This window comes from Arxiozyma heterogenica (assembly GCF_036370985.1).
Source record: "Arxiozyma heterogenica strain weizmannii chromosome Unknown scaffold_30, whole genome shotgun sequence".
NCBI classification, from domain to species: domain Eukaryota; kingdom Fungi; phylum Ascomycota; class Saccharomycetes; order Saccharomycetales; family Saccharomycetaceae; genus Arxiozyma; species Arxiozyma heterogenica.
Genome location: NW_027042683.1, coordinates 471,288 through 494,910, shown reverse-complemented (window position 1 = coordinate 494,910; position 23,623 = coordinate 471,288). Strand labels below are relative to the sequence as shown.

General features: G+C 29.8%; 10 protein-coding genes across 10 annotated transcripts; 7 read left to right on the top strand and 3 right to left on the bottom strand.

Annotated features, from left to right (window-relative positions):
- Positions 1 to 3,103: 3,103 nt before the first annotated feature.
- Positions 3,104 to 4,072, top strand: DET1 (acid phosphatase DET1; the record flags this gene model as incomplete). Its single annotated transcript, XM_064860303.1, has 1 exon — positions 3,104 to 4,072. The coding sequence occupies one exon, from the start codon at positions 3,104 to 3,106 to the stop codon at positions 4,070 to 4,072; it is 969 nt and encodes a 322-aa protein (XP_064712964.1).
- Positions 4,073 to 5,394: 1,322 nt separating this feature from the next.
- Positions 5,395 to 6,081, top strand: PWA37_003786 (uncharacterized protein; the record flags this gene model as incomplete). Its single annotated transcript, XM_064860302.1, has 1 exon — positions 5,395 to 6,081. One exon carries the CDS (start codon positions 5,395 to 5,397, stop codon positions 6,079 to 6,081), a length of 687 nt encoding a protein of 228 aa, XP_064712963.1.
- Positions 6,082 to 7,051: 970 nt separating this feature from the next.
- TPI1 (triose-phosphate isomerase TPI1) lies at positions 7,052 to 7,798 on the top strand (the record flags this gene model as incomplete). Its single annotated transcript, XM_064860301.1, has 1 exon — positions 7,052 to 7,798. The coding sequence occupies one exon, from the start codon at positions 7,052 to 7,054 to the stop codon at positions 7,796 to 7,798; it is 747 nt and encodes a 248-aa protein (XP_064712962.1).
- Positions 7,799 to 8,121: 323 nt separating this feature from the next.
- On the bottom strand, positions 8,122 to 8,853 carry ALG14 (N-acetylglucosaminyldiphosphodolichol N-acetylglucosaminyltransferase anchoring subunit ALG14; the record flags this gene model as incomplete). The annotated part of the gene is made up of 1 exon (XM_064860300.1): positions 8,122 to 8,853. The coding sequence occupies one exon, from the start codon at positions 8,851 to 8,853 to the stop codon at positions 8,122 to 8,124; it is 732 nt and encodes a 243-aa protein (XP_064712961.1).
- A 1,509-nt stretch (positions 8,854 to 10,362) lies between these two features.
- Positions 10,363 to 11,016, top strand: HSP26 (chaperone protein HSP26; the record flags this gene model as incomplete). Its single annotated transcript, XM_064860299.1, has 1 exon — positions 10,363 to 11,016. The coding sequence occupies one exon, from the start codon at positions 10,363 to 10,365 to the stop codon at positions 11,014 to 11,016; it is 654 nt and encodes a 217-aa protein (XP_064712960.1).
- A 365-nt stretch (positions 11,017 to 11,381) lies between these two features.
- Positions 11,382 to 13,373, bottom strand: VMS1 (Vms1p; the record flags this gene model as incomplete). Its single annotated transcript, XM_064860298.1, has 1 exon — positions 11,382 to 13,373. One exon carries the CDS (start codon positions 13,371 to 13,373, stop codon positions 11,382 to 11,384), a length of 1,992 nt encoding a protein of 663 aa, XP_064712959.1.
- A 402-nt stretch (positions 13,374 to 13,775) lies between these two features.
- Positions 13,776 to 14,855, bottom strand: HEM12 (uroporphyrinogen decarboxylase HEM12; the record flags this gene model as incomplete). The annotated part of the gene is made up of 1 exon (XM_064860297.1): positions 13,776 to 14,855. One exon carries the CDS (start codon positions 14,853 to 14,855, stop codon positions 13,776 to 13,778), a length of 1,080 nt encoding a protein of 359 aa, XP_064712958.1.
- Positions 14,856 to 17,393: 2,538 nt separating this feature from the next.
- Positions 17,394 to 19,232, top strand: BAP3 (amino acid transporter BAP3; the record flags this gene model as incomplete). The annotated part of the gene is made up of 1 exon (XM_064860296.1): positions 17,394 to 19,232. One exon carries the CDS (start codon positions 17,394 to 17,396, stop codon positions 19,230 to 19,232), a length of 1,839 nt encoding a protein of 612 aa, XP_064712957.1.
- Positions 19,233 to 19,880: 648 nt separating this feature from the next.
- On the top strand, positions 19,881 to 20,213 carry RPC11 (DNA-directed RNA polymerase III core subunit RPC11; the record flags this gene model as incomplete). The annotated part of the gene is made up of 1 exon (XM_064860295.1): positions 19,881 to 20,213. The coding sequence occupies one exon, from the start codon at positions 19,881 to 19,883 to the stop codon at positions 20,211 to 20,213; it is 333 nt and encodes a 110-aa protein (XP_064712956.1).
- A 1,478-nt stretch (positions 20,214 to 21,691) lies between these two features.
- Positions 21,692 to 22,165, top strand: SPG4 (Spg4p; the record flags this gene model as incomplete). The annotated part of the gene is made up of 1 exon (XM_064860294.1): positions 21,692 to 22,165. One exon carries the CDS (start codon positions 21,692 to 21,694, stop codon positions 22,163 to 22,165), a length of 474 nt encoding a protein of 157 aa, XP_064712955.1.
- Positions 22,166 to 23,623: the final 1,458 nt, after the last annotated feature.

Below are 23,623 nucleotides of genomic sequence, written 5' to 3'. Positions count from 1 at the left end.
GAAATAGTTCATTATCATCCTTTCTAATCATTTCAAGAAATATGCGTAAAGACTATTATTGTTTATTATCTTAATATCAAGGGGAAATTTCATTGGAAAATAATCACTGATATGGAAATAAAATGTAATTGAGATAAAGATCTGAAAATTTGACAATTCCAAAACAACAATACATGACAATAGATAACAAGGGATAAAAGAACTATTTATTATTGAAAACAATAAAAAAGGAAAAAAATTTTCCTAAAAGGAATTCTTCGACAGGTTAGTCAAAACAACCTTGCAAGATTTAAAAATATATTATATGTAGATATGCAAAAATAAAAAAAACAATAAGAACAATAATTACGTAATTGTTTGGGAAGGTATAATCAATTGTTGTAAGCGGGGTAAAAAAGCAATAAAAAACCTTTTTTAGGAACTTCTTTGTTTTTTCTTTTCTTTTCTTTTCTTCCTTTTTATTTTTCATTTTTCACAGTTGTTTTTTGAATCCTAGAGGGCCAGCTTAGGGTTTTTTAAAAAATACAATAGCAAATTTATTTTACACTATGCAGAGTGTGTTGTCGAGAGCGTAATCTCCTCTGAAAATTGTGATTTATTTTCAATACAGAATTAAGTTCAGCTTAAGTCACTACTGTTTAAAATTTTTAAAAATACTTTTAAGAGAAATACATTATACAGAATTTCTTAAAACACCAGCTTGTAAAATAAAATCCAGCTCTAGATGCTAGCACTTGAAACAAACGACACAGTTGCATTATTCTCTAACTTAAAAAGAGTTTTTTTTTGACTCAAAAAAGTGCCTCAATATTGTGAGGTCTTCTAAATAATTTTTGGAGGAATAGCAAGATCTAGTTTGTTTTACTTAGATATATTTTTAAACTGTTGTTGTTGTTCTATTCAAGCTCAAATTTCACTACTAAATATGATAAATTGATAAACTATTTTGAAATTTCCTACCCTGCTATAGAATATTATTTAGCTTATTTTTTAAATTATTTTTGCTATTAATTAACAATCTTACTATTTCATTACTTAATTTTTCCAAGAAGTACAAAAGTTAAAATAACATACCTTGATATAAAATTTAAGATGAATTAACATAAGAAGGCTGGTTTGTAATTTCTTGTCACAAATATGTACTGAACAAAGATGATATAACCCAAAATGACAGAGCATGTTTTTTTTATTCTTTTGGCGATATATAAATTAGATGACAACAAATGTCATGAGTATTACATGATATACACAGTTGGGCTTTCAAGAACAGGGTAAGATTGGTTATCTTGCTTTTGAAGAAATTTCGTCAGGATTTTTTGACTCTTAGCCTAGTTGAGGCAAAAAGGTTTTGCTAGTTTTCAAAAAAAAAAAAGACCATGAATTTCTTTCCTATAATAAGAAAATAAAAATATAATACATGATAAAAAATGAGCATATAGCGTTGGTTGAGAAAGTTGTACATAAAATCTTACTTTGTTTGACGTTAAAACAAAAATTTATGAATCTATTTATTATCAAACCTGAAAAGTGTAAAACAATATATGGTAAAAATATTGCAAGAAAAAGAACAACAAAAATTATCAACTTCATCACAAGACATTCTTTACATTTTTTACTTATAGATATGAAAGAACAGAATAAATTCTTGCTTTATCATATTCCAAAATTGAACAAGAAATATATGAAGAACACCTTAAAAAGATGTATCATTGGGTCTTAGTTGAAAATAAGGAACTTGTCTATTTCCAATACTTATGTTGTCACTACGCAGGTTCTGATAAACTTAAATTATGGAGTTGTGTTCTTAACTATTATATCATAATAACTTCAAATACGATAAATAAGTTTTTTTAAGGTTCTTAAACATTCTTTTTTACAAATGGTCAAAGCATTCATACTAAACACATTTTTTTTATTTCGAATTAAACTATAGGCTGTAAATTTCATTCTAAAATTTATAGACAAGCTAAAAATTATATTATAATGCTTCAAATAATAGCACATTTCTTTTGTTGGTAATTGTATACTGAAAAGTAAATTAATTGACTAACATGTTATATTTTACTTTATTAGAAAACAAAATGGACCAAAACAATCATAAATAAATAATAATTAATTTATTAACATTGTATTCAATATAACATTGTTCAAGATTTTTGGAAAATTTTCAAAATGAAAGTTCAGACGTTGTTTAGATTAGAATTAATTTGTTTTACTATTTTTTTGAGTATTATATTAAAAAGAAACATTTTTTTTGATATTACACATACATAGGTTATTTACTAATTAATAAGTATTGAATGTTTTTATACTAGTATTCTTTAAGTCACTGTTTTAAAATATTTGAATATAAGAAAATTCTGAAGAGGTTTGCAATTGTATTCGCTGCACCAATTAATAAAGTAAGTAGAAATTTTTCATTAAAAAAAGACATCGAATTGTAATGCAAATCCTCCCCCTTGGGGTGTGTTTCACTAGTACTTTCATGGGAGTGTGCAGTTTTGAATATCTGATATTGTAAATATAATTCTTAAAATGTTACATTAGTTTCAATGTTGGGTAAATAGTTTTAGGCATCTTGTTCAACAACTTCCTGAGTGTTTCAGTTTATTCAGTACTATAAGTTTGTGAAAGATAGATGCTTCTCATATGTATATATAGAAATACTTTAGATTTCAATGCATGTACCACATATAACATATCTATTAACTTTGCAAGTGTTTAGAGCAAAAAAAGACTTAAAAAAAAGGTTGTTTTATTATTAAGCATTAGGACATGGATCGAACTTACTTATTTTCCGTAACCTTTTTTTTTACAACATAATTAATGTTGGTGCACTGAATGGATTTCTATTCTGGTATCTTCTTCTCTGATTGATTTTCTTTCAAGGGTCTTTTTCTCTTTTGAATATGCGCAAAATAAAAAAAACAAAAAGGAAGGCAATTTCTCTGATCGGGAATGTTAACTGATTTGTAATTATAATTAGAAATTTTGACTCGATGATAGCAGAAGGAAGGTACACCAAAATAAGCACCATCTAAGTAATATTTTAAAGGCGTGTGAATTAGCTAATGATTCAGAGATTCAAACTAGACAAATAAAAATGTCTAAAGAAGAAATTAACAGCACGGCAACTCCAAGAAGTAGGCATAAACCAAGATTAGTAATATTGATTAGGCATGGAGAAAGTGAATCTAATATTAACAAGTTAGTAAATGAATATCTTCCAAATCATGCGATTCCATTAACAGAAAAGGGTTGGAAGCAGGCACATAATGCAGGTGTTCAATTACTAAGGTTGCTGAATGTTGATGATGAAAAAATAGTAGATGAGCTAGCTAGTAAGTATGAAATTAAAGACGAAAATATATGTAAAAGCTTACCATTGGAAGGTTATAAACCCTTAAATAAAGAAAAAGACTATAATATTGTTTTTTATACTTCTCCGTATAGAAGGACTAGAGAAACTTTAAAGGGGATTTTAAATGTTGTTGATGAGTACAATCTAAAATATAGCAATGTAAGGAGTTGTCCTGATGGTTCCTATCAACCAACAGGGAAGCAGAAATATGCTGTTTGGCCTATTGGCTCTGAGACAAGCGGTGAATATACAAATAGTGAAACCACACATAATTTGTCTGAAAAATATCCAACAAAAAATTATATCAAATATAGAGTAAAGGATGAACCCAGGTTGAGAGAACAAGATTTTGGTAATTTCCAAGAAATAAATAGTATGAAGGACGTTCTCGAAAAGAGGAAAATATATGGACATTTCTTTTTCAGATTTCCACAAGGTGAAAGTGCAGCAGATGTCTATGATCGTGTAGCTAGTTTCCAGGAAACATTATTTAGACACTTTGAAGAAAGACGTTCTAAAAGAATAAGAGATGCCATTGTCCTTGTTACTCATGGTATTTATTCCCGTGTTTTTCTTATGAAATGGTTCCGGTGGACCTATGAAGAATTTGAATCTTTCACGAATGTGCCAAATGGTTGCGTCATAGTTATGGAGCTAGATGAAATTACTGATCGTTATATATTAAGAACAAGGCTTCCTAAATGGGATTAAGGGGAAAATGGAAGTTAAGTATCTTCTGTCTCACTTATTTATTTACTACAATAAAAAAGTAATTAGTTATGTATTTTTAAGACTATAAGAATATTTGGAGTTTCGAATATTTAGGTTAATTATTTACACATGGGCTTATAAGTTCTAGTAAGGTATTTGGACTTGTATGTAAATATTATACTAATACTATTTGCAGGATATGGTTTGCATTTAACTATTATTATTTTTTGATTTAATCATTAATAGCACTTATTACAATTTTTATTTCTATTTTCTCGTTCAAGTTTTTCAGTCCATATATATACACTCTTTATTAGTATTGATACATTTCAATAGAAAAAGAAGTTAGAATAGACCTTTGATAATTGGGTACTATATGACATGCAACTTTAACAAATTATATTCTCTAGATAATAGTTTATTTATACCCAACTACTAGAGTCATTAAAATATAAAGTCTTATTGTGACCTGAAAAAGAGATATACCTTTTTTTCAGACTATCAATTTATCTTTTGCATTTGATAATATCTTACTTATTTAGTTAAAACTTTTGTTGTTCTTGTTACTTTTTTTAATTAATTTTTAATAATAATATTTCAGTTGAGAAATACGGCCTTGGAAGTTCAATAATTTTGAATACTTTTTTTATTTGATACAAGTTGTATTTGGGTTAATAGATTGAATTAATAAACTTTTCTGATAAGAGCCTTTAAAAATAATCAAGTGATAATTTTTAAATCTTATTAAATTAAATTGTATACTTATTTTTGTTCTATTTTTAGACAAGTAATACATAACAATTATTACGTATTTCCAAACATTTGATGTGAATTTCTTTATATTCCATAGATTTGTAATATGCTTCTATTTTTAGTTTAAAGCAGACCCTTTCTCAAAATAAAAATTTACCCATTTAGGAAAATTGGTATTTGTAGATGGCATTATTTTTCCGAAAACAGAAGTATATTCAGATCAATTAATGTTTCTAATTTTCCCTTTTTGTAATAATTTATCTCAATTGGGTAAAACTTTTTTAAATCTTATTTGAGTGTGTGCAGATATGTGTATAAATTTTGATGCCTTATTTCATTAGTTTTATTAAATTTCTGTTGTTTGAATTTTCCTTGTCCAATAACAAGATTTTTTATATAAAAGAGACAGAAATGTTTGAAGAGAAAGTATTTGATTATTCTTTCGTTATCCTCTAAGAATTGCTTTTGCCAACAAAAAAGCCTACCAAAATAGTAAACTATAAGACACAATTCCAAATTAAGAAATTAGAAAACCACTCATATTTTTCAATAATAAAAAACAAGTTACAATGAAGTTCACTGCTGTTTCTACTTTAGTCTCTTTAGCCGCTTTACTGCAAAATGTTTTAGCTGATTCTGAACCATTTGGTGTCCTTTCCTCCCATTCTGCCTCGAACATTCACCTTTTGCCATTCTACGATTCTGGTAGCGGTTTATTTTTGGGTGCTGTTTCTTCATCATCTGACGTTCTTGGTTTTACTATTACTGACGCTGGTAAGTTGAAGTTCTCAAATGGTAAATATGCTGTTGTCGATTCTAACGGTGAAATGTCCGAAGGTGATGAAAACAACGCTGCTACTGGTTGGGCTATTGAAAAGGGTCTTGTTACTTTGAACGGTAACAAGTTGTTTTATGGTGTTCCAACTACTGATTCAGCATACCCATCTAACTACAAAGTTTATGTCAAGGATGTACCAAATTCTAACTACTTCTACATGGTTGGTACTACTGCAGACAACAACCAACAATACACATTTATTCCTCCAGACGCTTCCTCCTCTTCAAGCACATTAGCTCAAACCACGGAATCTGTCTCTTCCGCTGCTAAAACAACAGCTATTATTGGTTCCATTAAACAAAGTTCAACTTCTGCTTCGCCTTTAATTACTATTCCTCAACAATCTGAAAATGGTGCTGCTGGTTTACGCTTAGGTGCTACCCTTGGTTTAGCAGGGATTGCAGCCTTATTATTATAAGACGAGCTTGAAAAAATTTTTTTTTGCTTTCTTTTCTACTATTTAAGCTTGAAATTCTGATTCGTATGGAGAAGTTTATTATAAGAAACTACTTGGACGCTGCTTTTTACAACAATATTATGATCTTAGTGAGTTTTTCTTAATAGTTGCATTGCATTTTTTTTGTCATTTAATATATTAATATCCCAATCTTTAATACTGCAATATCTTAGACTGTATAAAATGTATAATTTGTATGTAGTAAGTTCGGAATGTAAATTCAATTATTGTTACATATAATATTTCTGTTTTCGTTATTTATTGGAGTGAGGGGGGATAGAAGAAGAAGAGTTGTTTTTTAAAATAAGACAAAATCCTTAAGTTCTAGCAATAATCTGAAAGAACAAAGATGAAAGACGAGCTTCTTGTTTTCAATTAACCCACACACCACATTGTATATAATTCCTCGGTTAGCTTCCACAAATTCATTGTCTTGAAATGGGAACAGTACCACCGTATAAAGAGATATAAATCACATGTTAGTAGAAAAACAATTATATATCTGTTGGAAATTTCCTGATTGGAAGAGTACAATTTGTGTAATGTTGTTCATTTCAACAGTCATTTTTTACTAAAAAAATAGAAGGAAAGAAAAAGAAAGAAACAAAGAGTCAAAAGGAATCAATTGATCGTGAATTGATGAAAATGGGTTTGTTCCTACTAGCCGGTGAAAAAATTCAGTAAAATATTTATATATATAGGTCTGTATTTACTAGATCTTCTGTTTCAGTGAGCTTGCGTATATGGTAACAATTTCTACGCGTATAACGCTCAGTCTTTACATACAGTGTATTCGTCCTTTTTCCTGTATGCGCACACTCTTTGTTCTTGTTTCGATTCTTAAGTCTCGACTACTTTCCTTGACAGTTAAAACCCTGTAGCGTAGATAAAACGTTTCATCTATATATTACACTAATAAAATATACAAAAAATGGCTAGAACTTTCTTCGTTGGTGGTAACTTCAAATTAAACGGTTCCAAGGCTTCCATTAAGGAAATTATTGACAGATTGAACACTGCTTCTATCCCAGAAAATGTCGAAGTTGTTATCTGTCCACCAGCTGCTTACTTAGACTTCGCTGTCTCTCAAGTTACAAAGCCACAAGTTAGTGTTGGTGCCCAAAATGCTTACTTAAAGGCTTCTGGTGCTTACACTGGTGAAAACTCTGTTGACCAAATCAAGGACTTAGGTGCTAAGTGGGTTATCTTAGGTCACTCCGAAAGAAGAACTTACTTCGGTGAAGACGACAAGATGGTTGCTGAAAAGACCAAGTTCGCTTTGGACAACGGTGTTGGTGTCATCTTGTGTATTGGTGAAACCTTCGAAGAAAAGAACGCCGGTGTCACCTTAGACGTTGTTGAAAGACAATTAAATGCTGTTATTGCTGAAGTTAAGGACTGGACCAACGTTGTTATTGCTTACGAACCAGTCTGGGCTATTGGTACCGGTTTAGCTGCTACTGCTGACGATGCCCAAGCTATCCACGCTTCTATTAGAAAGTTCTTAGCTGGTAAGTTAGGTGAGAAGGCTGCTTCTGAAATCAGAATCTTATACGGTGGTTCTGCTAACGGTTCTAACGTTGCTTCTTTCAAGGACAAGGCTGATGTTGATGGTTTCTTAGTCGGTGGTGCTTCCTTGAAGCCAGAATTTGTTGATATCATCAACTCCAGAAACTAAGAAAAATAAAGTGAGTTTCGTTCTTTTTTCTTTTTTTTCTTTTCGTTTATTTTAAATAATACTTTATTCCATTAATGAAATAGTTATGATTCGGATTAGGTGACCAGTGGTGTTCTTTTGAAATATGTATCTGCTTTTATAAACATATATAATTATATACATATGAATGCATTCCATTTTACTTAATGAATATTTAATACGGAACATTATAAATTAATGGGGGTGCCAGGTTAGGCGTCGGCTAATCTTTCCAGTTTTTTTTTTATAAAGAAAGATGTATACGTACGTAAATGTTATGGTAGTTATCTCATTATTTGTTATTATCAGACAAGTATGCCGAAGTATTTTGCTTTTGGATATTTAGCTTGTAATTCAGGCCATTGAACAATCAGTTCATCTACTATCCAATATAGTAATTTCCCAGTTAAACTAAAAGTATTAATTCTGGCTAAAGATTCAATATATACAATATTCGAACTTGTTGCTAATAAAATTAAATCCAATAATTTAAACCACACAGTAATTATAAAACATGTGCCTGGTCCATTTAAAAGAACCAAATGCGGATTGTTTAACATTTGATACTTAATCTTCGCTATATGAAGAAAAGAAGTTAACATTGTTATAAAGATGGTCTTAAAACTCGAGGTGAAATTCGCGTTTACTTCTCTTGCTTTTTGAAATCGATAATAGTTAATTTTACAATTAAACGAACCAGATAGATGTTTTATCTTATTCAGGGATTCAATATCAGAATAACCGACATGTAATATAGTATCTTTATTAAGTAAAATATCTTTATACTGTAGGAGTAATCTTAACATTTCACCAGTATGTCCACCGGATCCTAAAAATATAAATAAGTGTAAATTTTTCATACCTTTATTTTGGATTTCATTTATTATATTTTTTTTTCTACCTGTCGTCTTGTTGGCATTGTTTACCTTATCATAGTCATAGTTAAAATCATGGCAACAGGGTAAAATGATTATTAATCTGAATATGTAGATAGTAATAATGAAGAGCAGCAACGACACAGCTGCAGTACTATCCATACTTAATACTTTATGTATATAGTCCAAAAGCTGCAGATGTATCTCCGGGCATATTTTTCATATGTTAAAAAATTCAAATATGAATACAATCGAAGGTTTCACTATGAAATACCGAGAGATATGTAAATTGGTTTAAAATTGGTGGTTTTTGTTTTTTATTTGTTTTTTCTCCTTAGTTGTTTTTGTTTATTTTTTTTTCTTTGTTTGTAGTTTTTTTCTTTCTTACAAAAACACAAATAAAGAAAATAAAAACAAATGTTCTATCCACAAGAAGTTGGGAGAGGTATTATATTATTATCTAAAACTGTTCAAGGTTCAATCATAAGTAACAGAGTTATTTAGGTCAAGGAGGAGGAGAACTAGTTATTTTAGTGTGTAAACATAAATACTTTATTCAGAGTGTACAGAGTGGAGTAAGTTTTAGAGAAAAAAAGTAAAGCGACCGTTGTTATTGGTTCCCTTTGCATTTATATTCCAAAGATAATAATAGACTAACTTTTTCGGTATATCATAGGCAATAATGATCTTTACTTGAGTATTATAGATTAAGGAGGTTCTAAGTATTTGAGTTGATAAACTATTTCTTGTCCAAATTAATTTATAGTTTCTCTGTTTTATTCTATTTTTATTCATTTAACAAACTAATCTCTCTAGCCAGAAAATTTCCTAAAATAGTAATTATCTCCTTTTTATCCTGAAAAGGTAAAAAGACTAAAATAGAATAGAATAGAATAGAAAACAACAGAAAATAAAGGAAAAAGTCCGGACGTGTTCACATCAAAACAACAATAAACAAGAATAATATGCCTCGAGAAAAGCTAGCATGTATTGTTCTAGAAAAAAGGTTGAAGAATATCAGAACAATACTATTATATCTTTTTGTCTCCTCTACTGTGATCTCCCCCCCCCCTTTTTTTTTCTTTTTTTTTTTGATCTTTACCAAAAACTTCAACAATAATAAGAAAAAGATATTGTGATGCCTTCATAAGAACGTTGTGGATCCTTTTTTATGCGGTTTTTTCTATCTGGTTTGTGTTCCTTGTCACTTTGGTAGTGAGTTACTTGTTTAGTTTAGTTTTTGTGTGAAGGGAAGGGGAGTTTAAAGGATTTAATAGAAGAAGAAATAGAAGAAAGGGGTAATAATGCAATGGTTCTAGTAATTTCCAGAAATGGTCTGGGCATAATTAGCTGTCACAATTAGTATAAACCAACTAAATATCCCTCAAAGTGTCTTTCTTATGTAATCAAAATCTGTCTTGACAGTAATCCCTTTTAATTGATATTTTTGAATTCATATAAATAGAGTTGTAATTTTAATGAAGGTATTTCGGTTTTGTTTCTTGACTCATTTCCTATGTAATTCTTCCACTCCTTGTGGAAAGGACCAAGACAAACAAAATATATCATAGATATATTGCTTATATACACTTTTTTACTCCACTTAATACCTAAATAAAAGATTTTAAAAGCTACATATAAATTATTATAAACCCATATATAAATAATAACATGTCCTTTAATAATACATTTTTTGATTTTTTTGATGCTATCAATGATGAAGTTGACAATTTTAACAGATTTTTAGGCTCCAGAGGTTATCCACAAAGACGTCCTAGATTGGCCGATCGTCCAGCTGGTTCAGAGAATCAAATTGTTAAAAGAAGACCAAGACAACCAGCTGCTTTAACGTTTCCTAGTAATAGGTTCTTCTCTGACCTAGATAATTGGTTTGATGATGATTTCTCTTTAGTCCCATCTGCTTTTTATAATGGTAACAAGGGTGCTGTGGGTGTGCCTGTCGATATCCTGGATCATGATGACAATTATGAATTGAAGATAACTGTTCCTGGTGTTAAATCCAAGAAAGACATTGATTTAGAGTATCACAAGGAAAAGAATCAAATTGTTGTGAAAGGTGAAATTCCTTCTGCTGTTACTGAAGAAAACAAGGACAAAGTTAAGGTCCAAGAAAATGTGGCTGGTAAGTTTAACCGTGTGATTTCGTTACCCGATTATCCCGGCATTGATGCCGATAACATTAAGGCAGATTATTCTAGTGGTGTTTTGACTTTGAAGATACCAAAATTGAAACCAGAAAAGAAAGATAAGAACGGTCATGTGCAAAAGATTGAGATATCTTCTGAAGAATCCTGGGGTAACTAGTAGTTATTTTGGTTTTTATATAGACATGTGAAATAAATATGTCATTTATATATATGTATTTTTTTATGTTATATGTCTTTCATATAGTTTTTTTATATATATGTGTTATTTCCTAATGATGAATGCGTTCTATGATTAATTCGTTTTGTTTTTTTATTATGAATAGAAAAACAAGAAGAAAGAATAAAACAACTATAATGTGTGTGTGAATGTCTTTATTTTTTTTTTAACTTCCATATTTGTCAAATGAGTATAAGTGATATAAATTAACTTGCTGTATAACGTGTAATCTTACATATACTTCATAGAAGTTATAAATGTTTCGTTGTTAAACAAAATATTTGACTCTTGCTCTTTTTGTTGAATTATTGATTACGGGCCATCCTTGCCTCGGCAGCTCTAGCCCGTTGCTCTCTCATTAATCTTCTTTTCTGCTCTTCCGTTAAAGAATTTAAATTGTATTCTAATGATATCCCATTAGAAGAACTTCCTAAAGTGTTGCCTTTACTGGATTTTGGTTTATTTGTTTTTATTTTTTGATTAGCCTTTGCTGCCTCAGATTCTCTTTTTATAATTTCCTCGGTTTCTTTTCTTTTTAATTCTTCAAATTGCTTATTCTTTTCTTCCACTTGTTCTCTACTCAACGGTTCATCAATATGTGATTTACTCCAATCAACAAAATCTTCACCTAAATTGTACCTTGCAATCTGGAATGCTTGTTTAATCAATAAACTTTTATTTAAATCTGCTGCAGTCTTCCCGACATTATTTTGAATTGTGGGATCAGCTTTCATATTAGATAATAATATAATAACCATTTGTTTTATACCGTGTTGTGATGCATAATGTAACAAAGTTGGTGTGGATCCATATTTGGATTCTGGTTTTAATCTAAAATTAATATCTAATTTATTCTTTTTTAAGAAGGAACTTAGTAAAGGTGCTCTAGCCTTTTTGACTAATCGTATCAGTTCTTCTGAATATTTTTCCTCTTCAGTTAAGGATGCAATTTTAGTATCTTGAGGAAGTTCTGTTGATTTATCCTTTACAATGGATTGAGTTTTTTGTTTAGAGGCTATCATTGGTTTGGGTTTTTCTATAGATTTTAAATATGTTAATTCGCACCAAGCTCTCTTTAATTCATGTATGGTCGGTCTTCCTGTAGTGAATGGGAAGGTTTTCAATCTAGGATCATATTTATTAATAAAATGGGTATTATTTTTTTTACCAGCATTGTGGCTACTGTTATTGCTTTCGAAAAAAATTGCTTTATCAAAGACACTTCTGGCCCTGATAAAAATGTTGTCACACTTATCTAAATAGGGTTTCCAGTCTAACAACAAATTCTGGATATCTTGTTTCAAAGCGTTTTCATTATATCTACGTAAAGTAGACCCAGCTGAATTAGCCTTACCTTTTGCGTTATCCATGACAGATTGAGATCCACCTTGTTTTCTTCTTGTTGTGTATCTATGGAATGTTTTATGTTCTAACATAATAACAGATTGTTCTTGAAATGTTTCTTTTTGTTTCTTTAAATTACCTTTTATATTTCTTCTTTGATGAGATATGATGGCACCAGCAAAGTGACCACCTCCAACCATAAATAAGGCAGACATTTTAGAAGACTTATCAAGGATTTCATTCCAGCTTTTTAAAGCCAATATTGGATTTGATAGCTCTTTAATATTGAATAGCACTTTATAGACACCAATTACTTTATTTTTCTCTGATGGTAAATAACTAGATTTGAAATAAATATGTGGTGATTTCGTATTCAGAAAAGAGTTTAATGTAGATTCATTTTGGGAACTAGATAGGTGTTCCTCTAAGTATGTTGAAATCTCTTCAGTATCACTATCACTATCTTCTCCGCTTTCACTTGCTATTTCATTTTCGCTATCATTGTTGTCTATACTTTCATTTTCATTTTCTTCTTCAGATGAATTAGAAATGGTTTTTTCTAGTAAAAAATTTGCAAAATCATCCTTCTCTGTCGTGGTCCCACTGGCTGGTGAAGACATTGGAGGAAGTCCCTTTATATTCCTCTTTATATTGATATGATGTAGGTCTGACCGGTAATGTTTTCTTTGGTCAATCTGATTATCAAACTTCAATTTACATACATTGCAGTGTAATACATTAGAAACAGCTTTATTTCTCAATTGTAATAGTTCTTCTTTGGTTAATTGTTCTTCCTTTGTTTTGTTCAATTTATCATAATCAGGTAGCTTTGAAACAGCAACATCTATTTCATTTAGATATTCATCAAAACCTATTAAATTTAATGAACTTATCAATTGTTCAGACAATTCATAAACATATAACTCAGCTTTTTTAGGTAATAAATTAGCCATAAGTGATTCAGTTAGATGTGTGAATAATATTTATGTATGATTAATCTAGATCGACTTATTTGGTTACAAATCTACTGTTTTACCGTAGTGGACTCTTTGAATTGAGTACTATTTTGTCTTGCCCATTGATAGATGTTTATTACAAAAGCTTTAGCTTAAAATAATATTATTAATAGTAGTGATGATAAAGATTTTTTTTCAAAGTAAAATAACCTGTAAAAAAAAAATAAAAAAAAGATTGAAACTATCAGAACAATGGACATCATACAAAATAAATGTAAACTTTTTTTAATAGTGATTAAATTGTATTAAATGTATATATACATATATATGAAGTAGACATATGAAAAAAATACAAATAAATAAATTTATAAAATACAGTAATATTTTGCTTTTCAAAGCTTATGTAGATCCTATTCTGTGACACTCTTCTAGGAAAAACCTAATTTTTTCAGGGTCCATATGAGGATGAGTTCCATGACCAAAATTGACAATATATTTAGATTTACCACCACCAAAAGATTGTATCATATACTTAACTTTTTCGGTGATCACTTCATTGCTACCATAAATCACACCTGGGTCTAGATTCCCTTGTAATGTGACTCTCCCGTTATTGATTTTAACTGCATCTTTTGGATTCCACAACCAATCTAAGGAAACAGCATCATAACCAGAGTCACATAATTTGTCCAATGCATACCAAGAACCTTTAGAAAAAACAATCATTGGAACTTTATCCTTACCAAGGATCTGTTTTACTCTTTCATTAATTTGGATCAAATAAGGTAATGAAAATTCATCAAAATCTCTTGATGACAATTCACCACCCCAACTTTCAAAGACTTGCAAAGCTTGTGCACCTGCTTGGACCTGCTTAACACAAAACTCTACTGCCACATCAGTAATTTTCTGTAATAATTTATGTGCCCATTCTGGATGTTCATTGATCAACTGTTTGATGAATCTAAACAAACGGGATCCACCACCTTCAACCATATAAGTTAATAAGGTGTAAGGGCCACCAACAAACCCAAATAACGGGACTTCACCGTTCAGTTTTAATCTAGTCAATGTAATAGCTTTAAAAGCCCAATGTAAACTTTTCTCGACATCTACCTTATAATTCAATACAGTCTCATACTCAGAGATTGTCCTTAGTGGATTTGGAAAAGATGGGCCCACACCATCTATCATTTTGACATCCATACCCATGGCTTGAGGGATAACCAATATATCACTGAAGATAATTGCGGCATCAATAAGGTTTTTATAGTGTCTAATTGGTTGTATTGTAATTTCAGAGGCTAATTCTGCGTCTCTACAGACTTCAAAAAAATTCTTGTCCTTTTTCACTGTATGATATTCAGGCAAGTATCTTCCAGCTTGTCTCATTATCCAGCATGGTGGTCTTTCGACGTCTTCTCCGTTTAAAGTTCTTAACAAAAGATTGTTTTTTAATAAAGGAAACTTTTGTGACATTTTTGATTTGAAGTCAAGTAAAATATATATATTTATCTTATGGTTTCACTCGAGAAATTTTAATTTTTTTTTTCGTTACTTCAGTGTGAATATAATTTAAATAAAACTTATTTAAATCATTCCATCTTATAAAAATTGTATAAAAAGATATAATTTCTTTTGTTTTCTACATTATATTTATTGTGAGGTTGATTTTTTTGTTATTTGCTATTTTCTTTCCCTTTAGTTGCTTTTCGCACGTCAAAGTTCCAGAGGGCTAGGGGGGTGCAGGGATTTCTTGCGGAATGTCTCTACAGATATCTCGAATTTTATCTGTGAAATCCAAAATTCCGTCGAGAAACCTGAGATTTTTTCGTGATGTTCAACAAAGAGAAAAATAGAATCTGCGAAAACCCGATAGAGGAATAGAAAAATCAATTTTAAAAAAAAAAGACTAAAATTCTGGAGAATGATAGAAGAACTTAGCAATTGTGTTCTCATTTTTTTCTCTTTCTTTTATTAAGCAAGTAGTTGGTAGGTCAAGGATTAATTTTTCCAGACAAGAAGAAGCGGAAAAAAGGAAATACAAAAGAGAAAGAGAAAGAGAGCGAGAAAATGTTCCAGGGACCAAAACTGAAGAAATAATCATGGAAATCTGAAAGGTAAAACGTGGTCAAAAGAAAAGAAATTTGGATCAATGGAAAGGGTCTTTTTTATTACTTTTTTTTTTTCTTTTTTTAATATCTTGTCTTCTAGGGTTGAAATAAACAAACAAAAAAAAATGGGACATTCCTAGTATATTTGGAGGAAGAGTATTCTATAAATTTTTTTCTATCCCAACTTTTAACATTTGTTGTTTTTCAGGACTAAAACAATCGCAAGTTATATGAGCATATTCATAACTCAACCCTATGCAGTATTGTGGAATTAGATATTTTTTGTAAGAGAAAGAATCTGATCTTTTTCATGCATTTAGTTGATTTTATCTTCACATAGAAAATATGCATTTTTAAATTTATCATAGGGGGGGAAGGGAAGCATAATCAATATATATATATTAATATTATTTATCAAATATCAATAAATTTTAGTGTTCTGTTATGTATTCCTTTTAGGATGGTTCTTGTCTTATTTTTTTGTCTTTTATATGAATAAATAATATGTAGATTATTAGAAGAAGGTGTACCTATTTAGTTATATATTCAACTTTGATTACTTTCTCAACTGTTAAATAAAACTTAGGGTTCCAAAAAAACAATTTTTTTAATATATAGCTCTATAATCAAAACACTGAGGTTTTTTAAATTTTTGACAAGAATTTTAGTTATGTCTGTGATTGGGTTAGTCATCGGAAAAATTCTTCTGTTTTTTTTATTGCCTTCCCTTTATTAAAAATTTAGAGCCGTTTGAAGTTCAAAATTATTCTTCTCCCTTCCCCATCCCCCCCCCCTAGAAAAAAAAAAAAAAAAAAAAGAGGGCAGTTTTCAATGATCCTTTTTGAACAACCCTCGCTAAAATAAAAGTACTTGTGTATCATCTCCACTTAAACATTCGATTGTAATATAATGTATAGATGGATTTCCTGGTGGGTCGAGGTGTTCAAAAAAAAAATTAGTAATAAACGTACGGCTCTTACTATGATTTGAACAAAGAATACTGGTGCGTGCACTATTAATTTTTCTTAGCTTTCTTTTCAATCGGTCCCCCTCTTCCAAACTCCAAGGCACTTGTTTTTTCAAGAAGTCTACACCCAGTTGAGTTTGTCAGAAAGACATGCCTGAGAAGAGATACTAATGTAATTTAATAAGGTCCAAGCAAGAGAAGAAGAAACAAAAAGAAAAAAAAATAAAAAGAAGATAATGACTCTTCATTACTCAAGCAATAAAACGTAAAGTAATTGTTTTCACTAATTTTTATCTAAATTTCTATAACAGTAAGACTTTGTCTGTTTGTTCTGATGGAATGTCTAAGATTATATTAACAGTTTTTTAATTCTTTTTTTTTCGTGTGGTCCTCTGGGTTCTGTATATTTCAATGCTTCGTCGGAGGAATCTTGTATATAATTTAAGAACCTTCTTCCTTCTTGTTTCTTCCTTACTTTGTGGTTTTGTCTTTTGCAGAATTTCTTGATGAGCTCTTTGAAACTTGCTATAGAAGAATATTTTCGTGATGTTCTTCCCTCTCTAATCGTATTTTTTAGATTCATTTTCATCTTCTTTTTTTTTTTTTGAAAACAGAAGTGTTAGCCGCTTTCATTGAAGAAAAAAAAAAAAGAAACGTAAAAAAAAAAAAAAAAAAAGAAAAAAAGAAAAAAAGAAATTCTTTTATATTTTGAGAGGGTTCTTGATGGTTTTGCATTGCACTTAATTGAAATAACTTAAGCATAAATACATTTATTAATTTATTTCATCGGCATATTAATTTCCACTCCATATATAGCTATACGCAACTTTAAAAGAGAAAGATAGCTGGATTAAAATTACGAACAATATACAGTTACGTGCATTCATATCCTTATACATCTGCATATAATTCACTCATAACACATATTGTTTCAAGATGCCTCCCACTGAGAAGGATTTTGAAGTAAAAGAAGAGTATGTGGTCACTACAACAGATAGAAATCTAAACAACGGAGAAGCATCAAATGATGATTCTATAGAAAGGCTGTCAGGTAAATTTCAGAATTATACAGGTGATTTTGAAGAGACTTCTGAACATTTTCAACGTAGGCAGACTTTATTTCATAGATTTATTGATTCTTTTAAAAGAGCAGAAGAAACACATGCAAAGAGTAATGATTTGGAAGACGGTGCTGAATCCATTGGATCAGACACTAAGTTAAAGAAAAAAATGAAGTCACGTCATGTTGTTATGATGACTTTAGGTACAGGTATCGGTACTGGTCTGCTTGTGGCCAACGCAGCAGGTTTGAGTAAAGGTGGACCTGCAGCCTTAGTTATTGCATATGGTTTAGTCTCCTTTGTCACCTATTTCATGATTCAAGCGGCTGGTGAAATGGCTGTTACTTACCCAACTTTACCCGGTAATTATAATACTTATATGTCGATTTTTATTTCGAAACCATACGGTTTTTCCACTGTCTGGTTATGTTCTATCCAATGGTTAACTGTTTTGCCTTTAGAATTGATCACTACTAGTTTGATTATAAAGTATTGGACTGAGTCAGTAAATGGGGACATCTTTGTGCTTATCTTTTATGTATTTTTATTATTTATTCATTTCTTCGGTGTCAAGGCATATGGTGAAACCGAATTTATATTTAATTCATGCAAAATTCTTATGATTGCTGGTTTTATTATTTTCTCGATTGTTGTCAATTGTGGTGGAGCTGGGGTCGACGGCTACATTGGTGGTAAATATTGGCATACACCAGGGGCATTTGCTTCAGATTCAAACATTGGTAGATTTAAAGGTATTTGTTACATATTAGTAACAGGTTATTTCTCGTATGGTGGTACTGAATTATTCGTTCTTTCAGTTAATGAGCAAGAAAACCCACGTAAATCTACACCAATTGCTGCAAAACAATCAATTTATCGTATTGTGGTTATTTACTTGCTGACGATGATTTTAATTGGCTTCAATGTGCCATATAATGATGATCAATTAATGGGTGCTGGAGGTTCTGCCACTCATGCATCTCCATATGTTTTGGCAGCATCGATTCACGGTGTTAAGGTGGTTCCTCATATAATTAATGCTGTTATTCTTATCTCTGTGGTTTCTGTGGGTAACTCTGCATTATATGCAGCTCCAAGAATGATTTGTTCATTAGCTCAACAAGGTTATGCTCCAAAGATTTTGTCATACATTGATAGAGAAGGGAGACCATTAGTTGCTTTACTAACCTGTGCTGTATTTGGTGTCATTGGGTTTGCAGCTGCATCATCTCAAGAAGAACAAGTGTTTATATGGTTAGCTGCCATTGCTGGTTTAAGTGAATTGTTTACATGGTCTGGTATCTTTTTGTCCCATATTAGATTTAGAAAAGCCATGGAAATACAAGGTAAAGATTTGAGGGAATTAGGTTATCTATCTACAACAGGTGTTTGGGGATCTGTATATGGTGTTTTCTTTAATATTTTAGTCTTTATAGCACAATTCTGGGTGGCGTTATTTCCTATTGGGGAGGGTAAAGCAGATGCTGAATCATTTTTTGAAAGTTATTTGGCATTTCCTATATTTATTGTATTTTACTTCGGTTATATGATTTATAACAAAGATTATACTCTTCTAACTAACTTAGAAGAGATTGACCTAGATTATCATAGACGTATCTATGATCCAGAATTTATTAAACAAGAGGAGGAAGAAAATAGAATTAAATTGAAAAATTCATCTATTTGGGTTAGATTGTATCACTGGTGGTGTTAAGACACGATATTATATTATTTTCTTTTATTTTTTTTCTTATGTCATTTTTGTTAACATCAAGTTGTAACTTTGAACCTGGATTTTCAATTATTTTTCTAGTATCATAATCATCATGTTTAATTTTTGTAATCAAATATATTCATTTTTTTTTCTTCTTTATCCTTTTATGTTATTAGTTTAACTTGCAATGTATAATACTATAATATTAATATAAAATGTACACTCGTATATGGATTGTATATATTAATATATCTGTTTCAATAGGTAATATTTTGTAACTTTATGACCTTAGTTTGATTGTGTATGTTATTGATATATGATAGATGTAACAACTGCAAATATGTATTCTTTCTCCAAAAAAAAAAAAAAAAAAAGAAACAAAAAAAAAAAATAAAAAAATGAAAATGTTTGAAATTACAAGTCATCGGATAATTTTTATATAACATTAACAGAATGAAATCATTTGAAATCTGCACAGTAGGGGATACAGTTATTAGGTCGTGGAACATTAGCAATATCAAGTCAAGTTTATACTTTTTTTCGTACATTGGTTCATTGATTTTTATTATTGTTCAGATTAGATAGTGGTAGAGCTTTACAGAAAGTTTGGGGTTAAGCAAATTATAGAAGAAATCAACAACATCAAATATGTTATCATTTTGTCCGGCATGTAATAATATGTTATTGGTTAAATTAGCAGACAGTGGTATATATACTTTATCCTGTCCTTCATGTCCATATGAATTCCCTATAGAGGGTATAGAGATATATGATAGAAAGAAATTGGAAAGAAAGGAAGTCGATGATGTTCTTGGTGGTGGATGGGATAACGTTGATCAAACAAAAGTTCAGTGTCCTAATTATGATAAATGTGGTGGTGAAAGTGCATATTTCTTCCAACTACAGATTAGATCGGCTGATGAGCCTATGACTACGTTCTATAAGTGTGTTAATTGTGGCCATAGATGGAAAGAAAACTGATATGTTGTTTATTTTACATTATTCTCTTTTTGTTTTTTTTGTGGATATTATTTATATGGGAGAGGTATTTGGTATTGTATTATATAATACTATATGAAACAAAGGAAGCAACTATCAGCTATTTAGATATATATATATATATATATATCATAGGTTGATAAAATATACATCTTGTAATATTAGATATAGATAAAGTAAATTTGGATGATATTAAATTAAATATTTTTACATTACTTCCGCACAGAAGGGTAAAAATGAGCGTTGGTATAGCTATTTAACAGCACACATTTTTAATTTAATACCATTAAACACATGTATTTGGTGTTTTGTGTAGTTTATTTACTCTTAATGATGTTGTTTTCTTATTCAAAGATAAGAAAAGAAATTTTTATCAAATAAAATATCGTAAAAATATGGTATAGTAACGTGTTCAATACTACCGCACTTTTAATAAGTTTGGCTTGTAGAATTCAAATTTAAGAAAGATATTGTATTCGATCTGAAACAAGGGTTCGAATTGTTATATTTATTTTATTGAGTTAATTGTTACTTCAAAAGATATCTTTGGCTAGATACTGTTAATTTGTATGTGTCAAAATTGTAGATTGATTTCTTGCCATTGATTATATTTAACATTATTTTATTGTATGTATTCACTGTTGATTGTGAATCATTGAAGTTTGGATAAATTTTTATTGATTCATCTTTATTTTTCCCAAAATGTTTTTTTCTAGGGAAATGAGAAGTAGAGAAGTTATTTTCACAGTAGAAAAGAACATTGAGGCTGACTCAACATACAGAAAAATAAACAAAATATTAAAAAACACAGCCACATTTCCACTAAAACTTTTAGACGAAAAAGCATATCTATACAACAATATTGCTGCTTTATACAATGAAATACCGAACAATACATAGAAAATAATGACAAATCAAGAGTTATTGTTCTTTTTCTATTTATTTTTGATTTTTTGTTATTTGTAACAGTTGTAAAAAAAAGAAAAAAGAAAAAAAAACCAACAGAAGAAATTTAAGAAAATAACGACCCTTATTTTGTTCTTTGGTTTAATTTTTTTTTTATAGTTTCTACTGCGTTACGCTTTTGAATAATAACAGATCATAATGGTGTATTGTTTTGTAGCATGAAACAAAACATCAGTCTTCCCCTTTTTAGTTTTTATTTTTAAAGGGTGCATTACTATTAATAATAAATAGCATTAATAATTTCAACAAAAAACTCAAGAATCTTTCAGAAAGATTAGACAAAACCCTTAAATTTAAACATTATTGGTACAAACATATCAATATACATTAATATACATATACATATACATATATATATATATATATAATTTTAAACTTTATATGTCATTTTTATTTTTTGCTGATAATATACTGTCTATCTGTCAGTTTTTATTTACTGTCCTTCTTCATAATTGAAAAAAAAAAAAAAAAGAAAAAACATAAAGAAAAAGAAAATGGTTAAATTCTGGGATTCATTTCAAGTTTACAATAGACATAAACATGACGATCCGACCCTATATGGAGGAACCAACACCAATATAGGATCAAATAATACCCAATATTTGTATGCAAGAGAAGTGTACGATACAGGAGTGAAAACAAGTCCTTCTACAGTCGATGAGTCTAATGTGACTCAGATACCAAAAAGAAAATCTTCTGTGTCATCCAGTGATTCAACACCAACAACGACAACAACAACTTTATCTTCTCCAAATATGACTGAAGATAATGGAAATAAAATTAATAATACAGATACCATGACTGAAAAATTTGGAAGTATCACAAATAAAAGTTTTTCAATAAGAAACCCCTTAGAGGGGTTAGATGAAATAACAAAAAAACAGATATCTGACATGTCACAAGGAGAGTTTCAGAGTATTTATAATACTTTAAAGAAAGGTGGACCGAATAACAATGTTAATTTTTAAAACCAAGAAAAAAAAAAAACGAAAACAAAATTAAAATCAAAATCAAAAAAAAAATTGAATTATATAAATAAATACAAATGATTGAAACAAAAAAAAACCACAGTACTCAAATTTAAGAAGTAAAAAAGCACATATATAATATAAATAAATATCTTTCAAATATATATCGTTATATTACATTATATTAAGATTCTGTTTTTCTTCTTTATTTATTATTATTATTATTATCCTACACGTATTATTTTTTCCCCTTAAAAACTACTCACAAGTCTACTTTCCGATAATATATATGCAACTTTAGAGGCTTTACCTTTCTTTCCTCTCAAGAATAACTACGGTGGTTCATAACAGTGGTAACAATTGGAAGATCAACAAGCAAAAACAATACGGACTGTTAAAAAAACCAAAAAATGAGTCGACCACGACTAACAAAAACAAAAATGTACAAAACAAAACAAGAAACAAATATGTCATAAACTGTCAACAACACAATAACATTGACATATCACTAACATAGATTAATATAAGAGTTTTTCTCTGGGTAGTTGAAATACAATGAGCCTAGTCTATTCAACTCATCTCCATCCCTTTCTTGAAAAAAAAAAAGGAAAAAAAAAAGAAATAAATAAAAACAAAAGTAGTTCCGCCTTTTCATATTTCATCTCACGCTTTGTTTCTTATTCTTGTTCTTTTTTTTTTTTTTGATTTCTTTGATCATTCCGTTACCGGACAAAATGGAAGAAAAGAAATATAATTTCCTGTCTTTAGTCCGGGGAAAAAAGAAAAGGAGGAATCGATCAGAAAGGAAAACCGAACAAAACAAAAGAAAAAATAGAACCGGTAATTGAATAGCGACACTTTTGTTTCGACTTTATTTTTTTTTTTTTTTTAACTTCTTTTCTCTCTTCTTCTTCCTTTTTGTTGTTTGATTCTGCTGTTTGAGTCACAAAGATTTGAGAAGATTACCATACATACGTACATGTGGGGCGAGGGAAGAAAGAGGAGCCCAGGGACACGAGAAGGTGTGTTAGAGATTTTATAACATCTACTTGACCAGATTTGATTTAGTTTGGTACAGTAGCGTGGTGATTATCAACTAGCATCTAACCTTGACGGGATTACACTGAGTTATCTGGCTTCTCATCGCTTTTCTCCTGTTCTATATCTTTTTATTCTCCTCTTCCTCCTCCTCAATTATACACTATAGTAAATATGACAAGATGACAAAAAATAGAAAAAAATAAGAAAAGAAATAGAAAAAAAAAAGAAAAAAAAAAGACAAAAAACGATGATTCATTTATTCATATAACTTTACTCATTTCCGTTGCATCTCCTCGTGTATTATACTTACAAATAAATAATCAGCCTGCCTGTATATATATATAATGTAATATTGACATGCTTGATCCTTCTTTTTCTCTCTCTTTTTTTTTTCTTGTACAATAGTATGAACCCTAT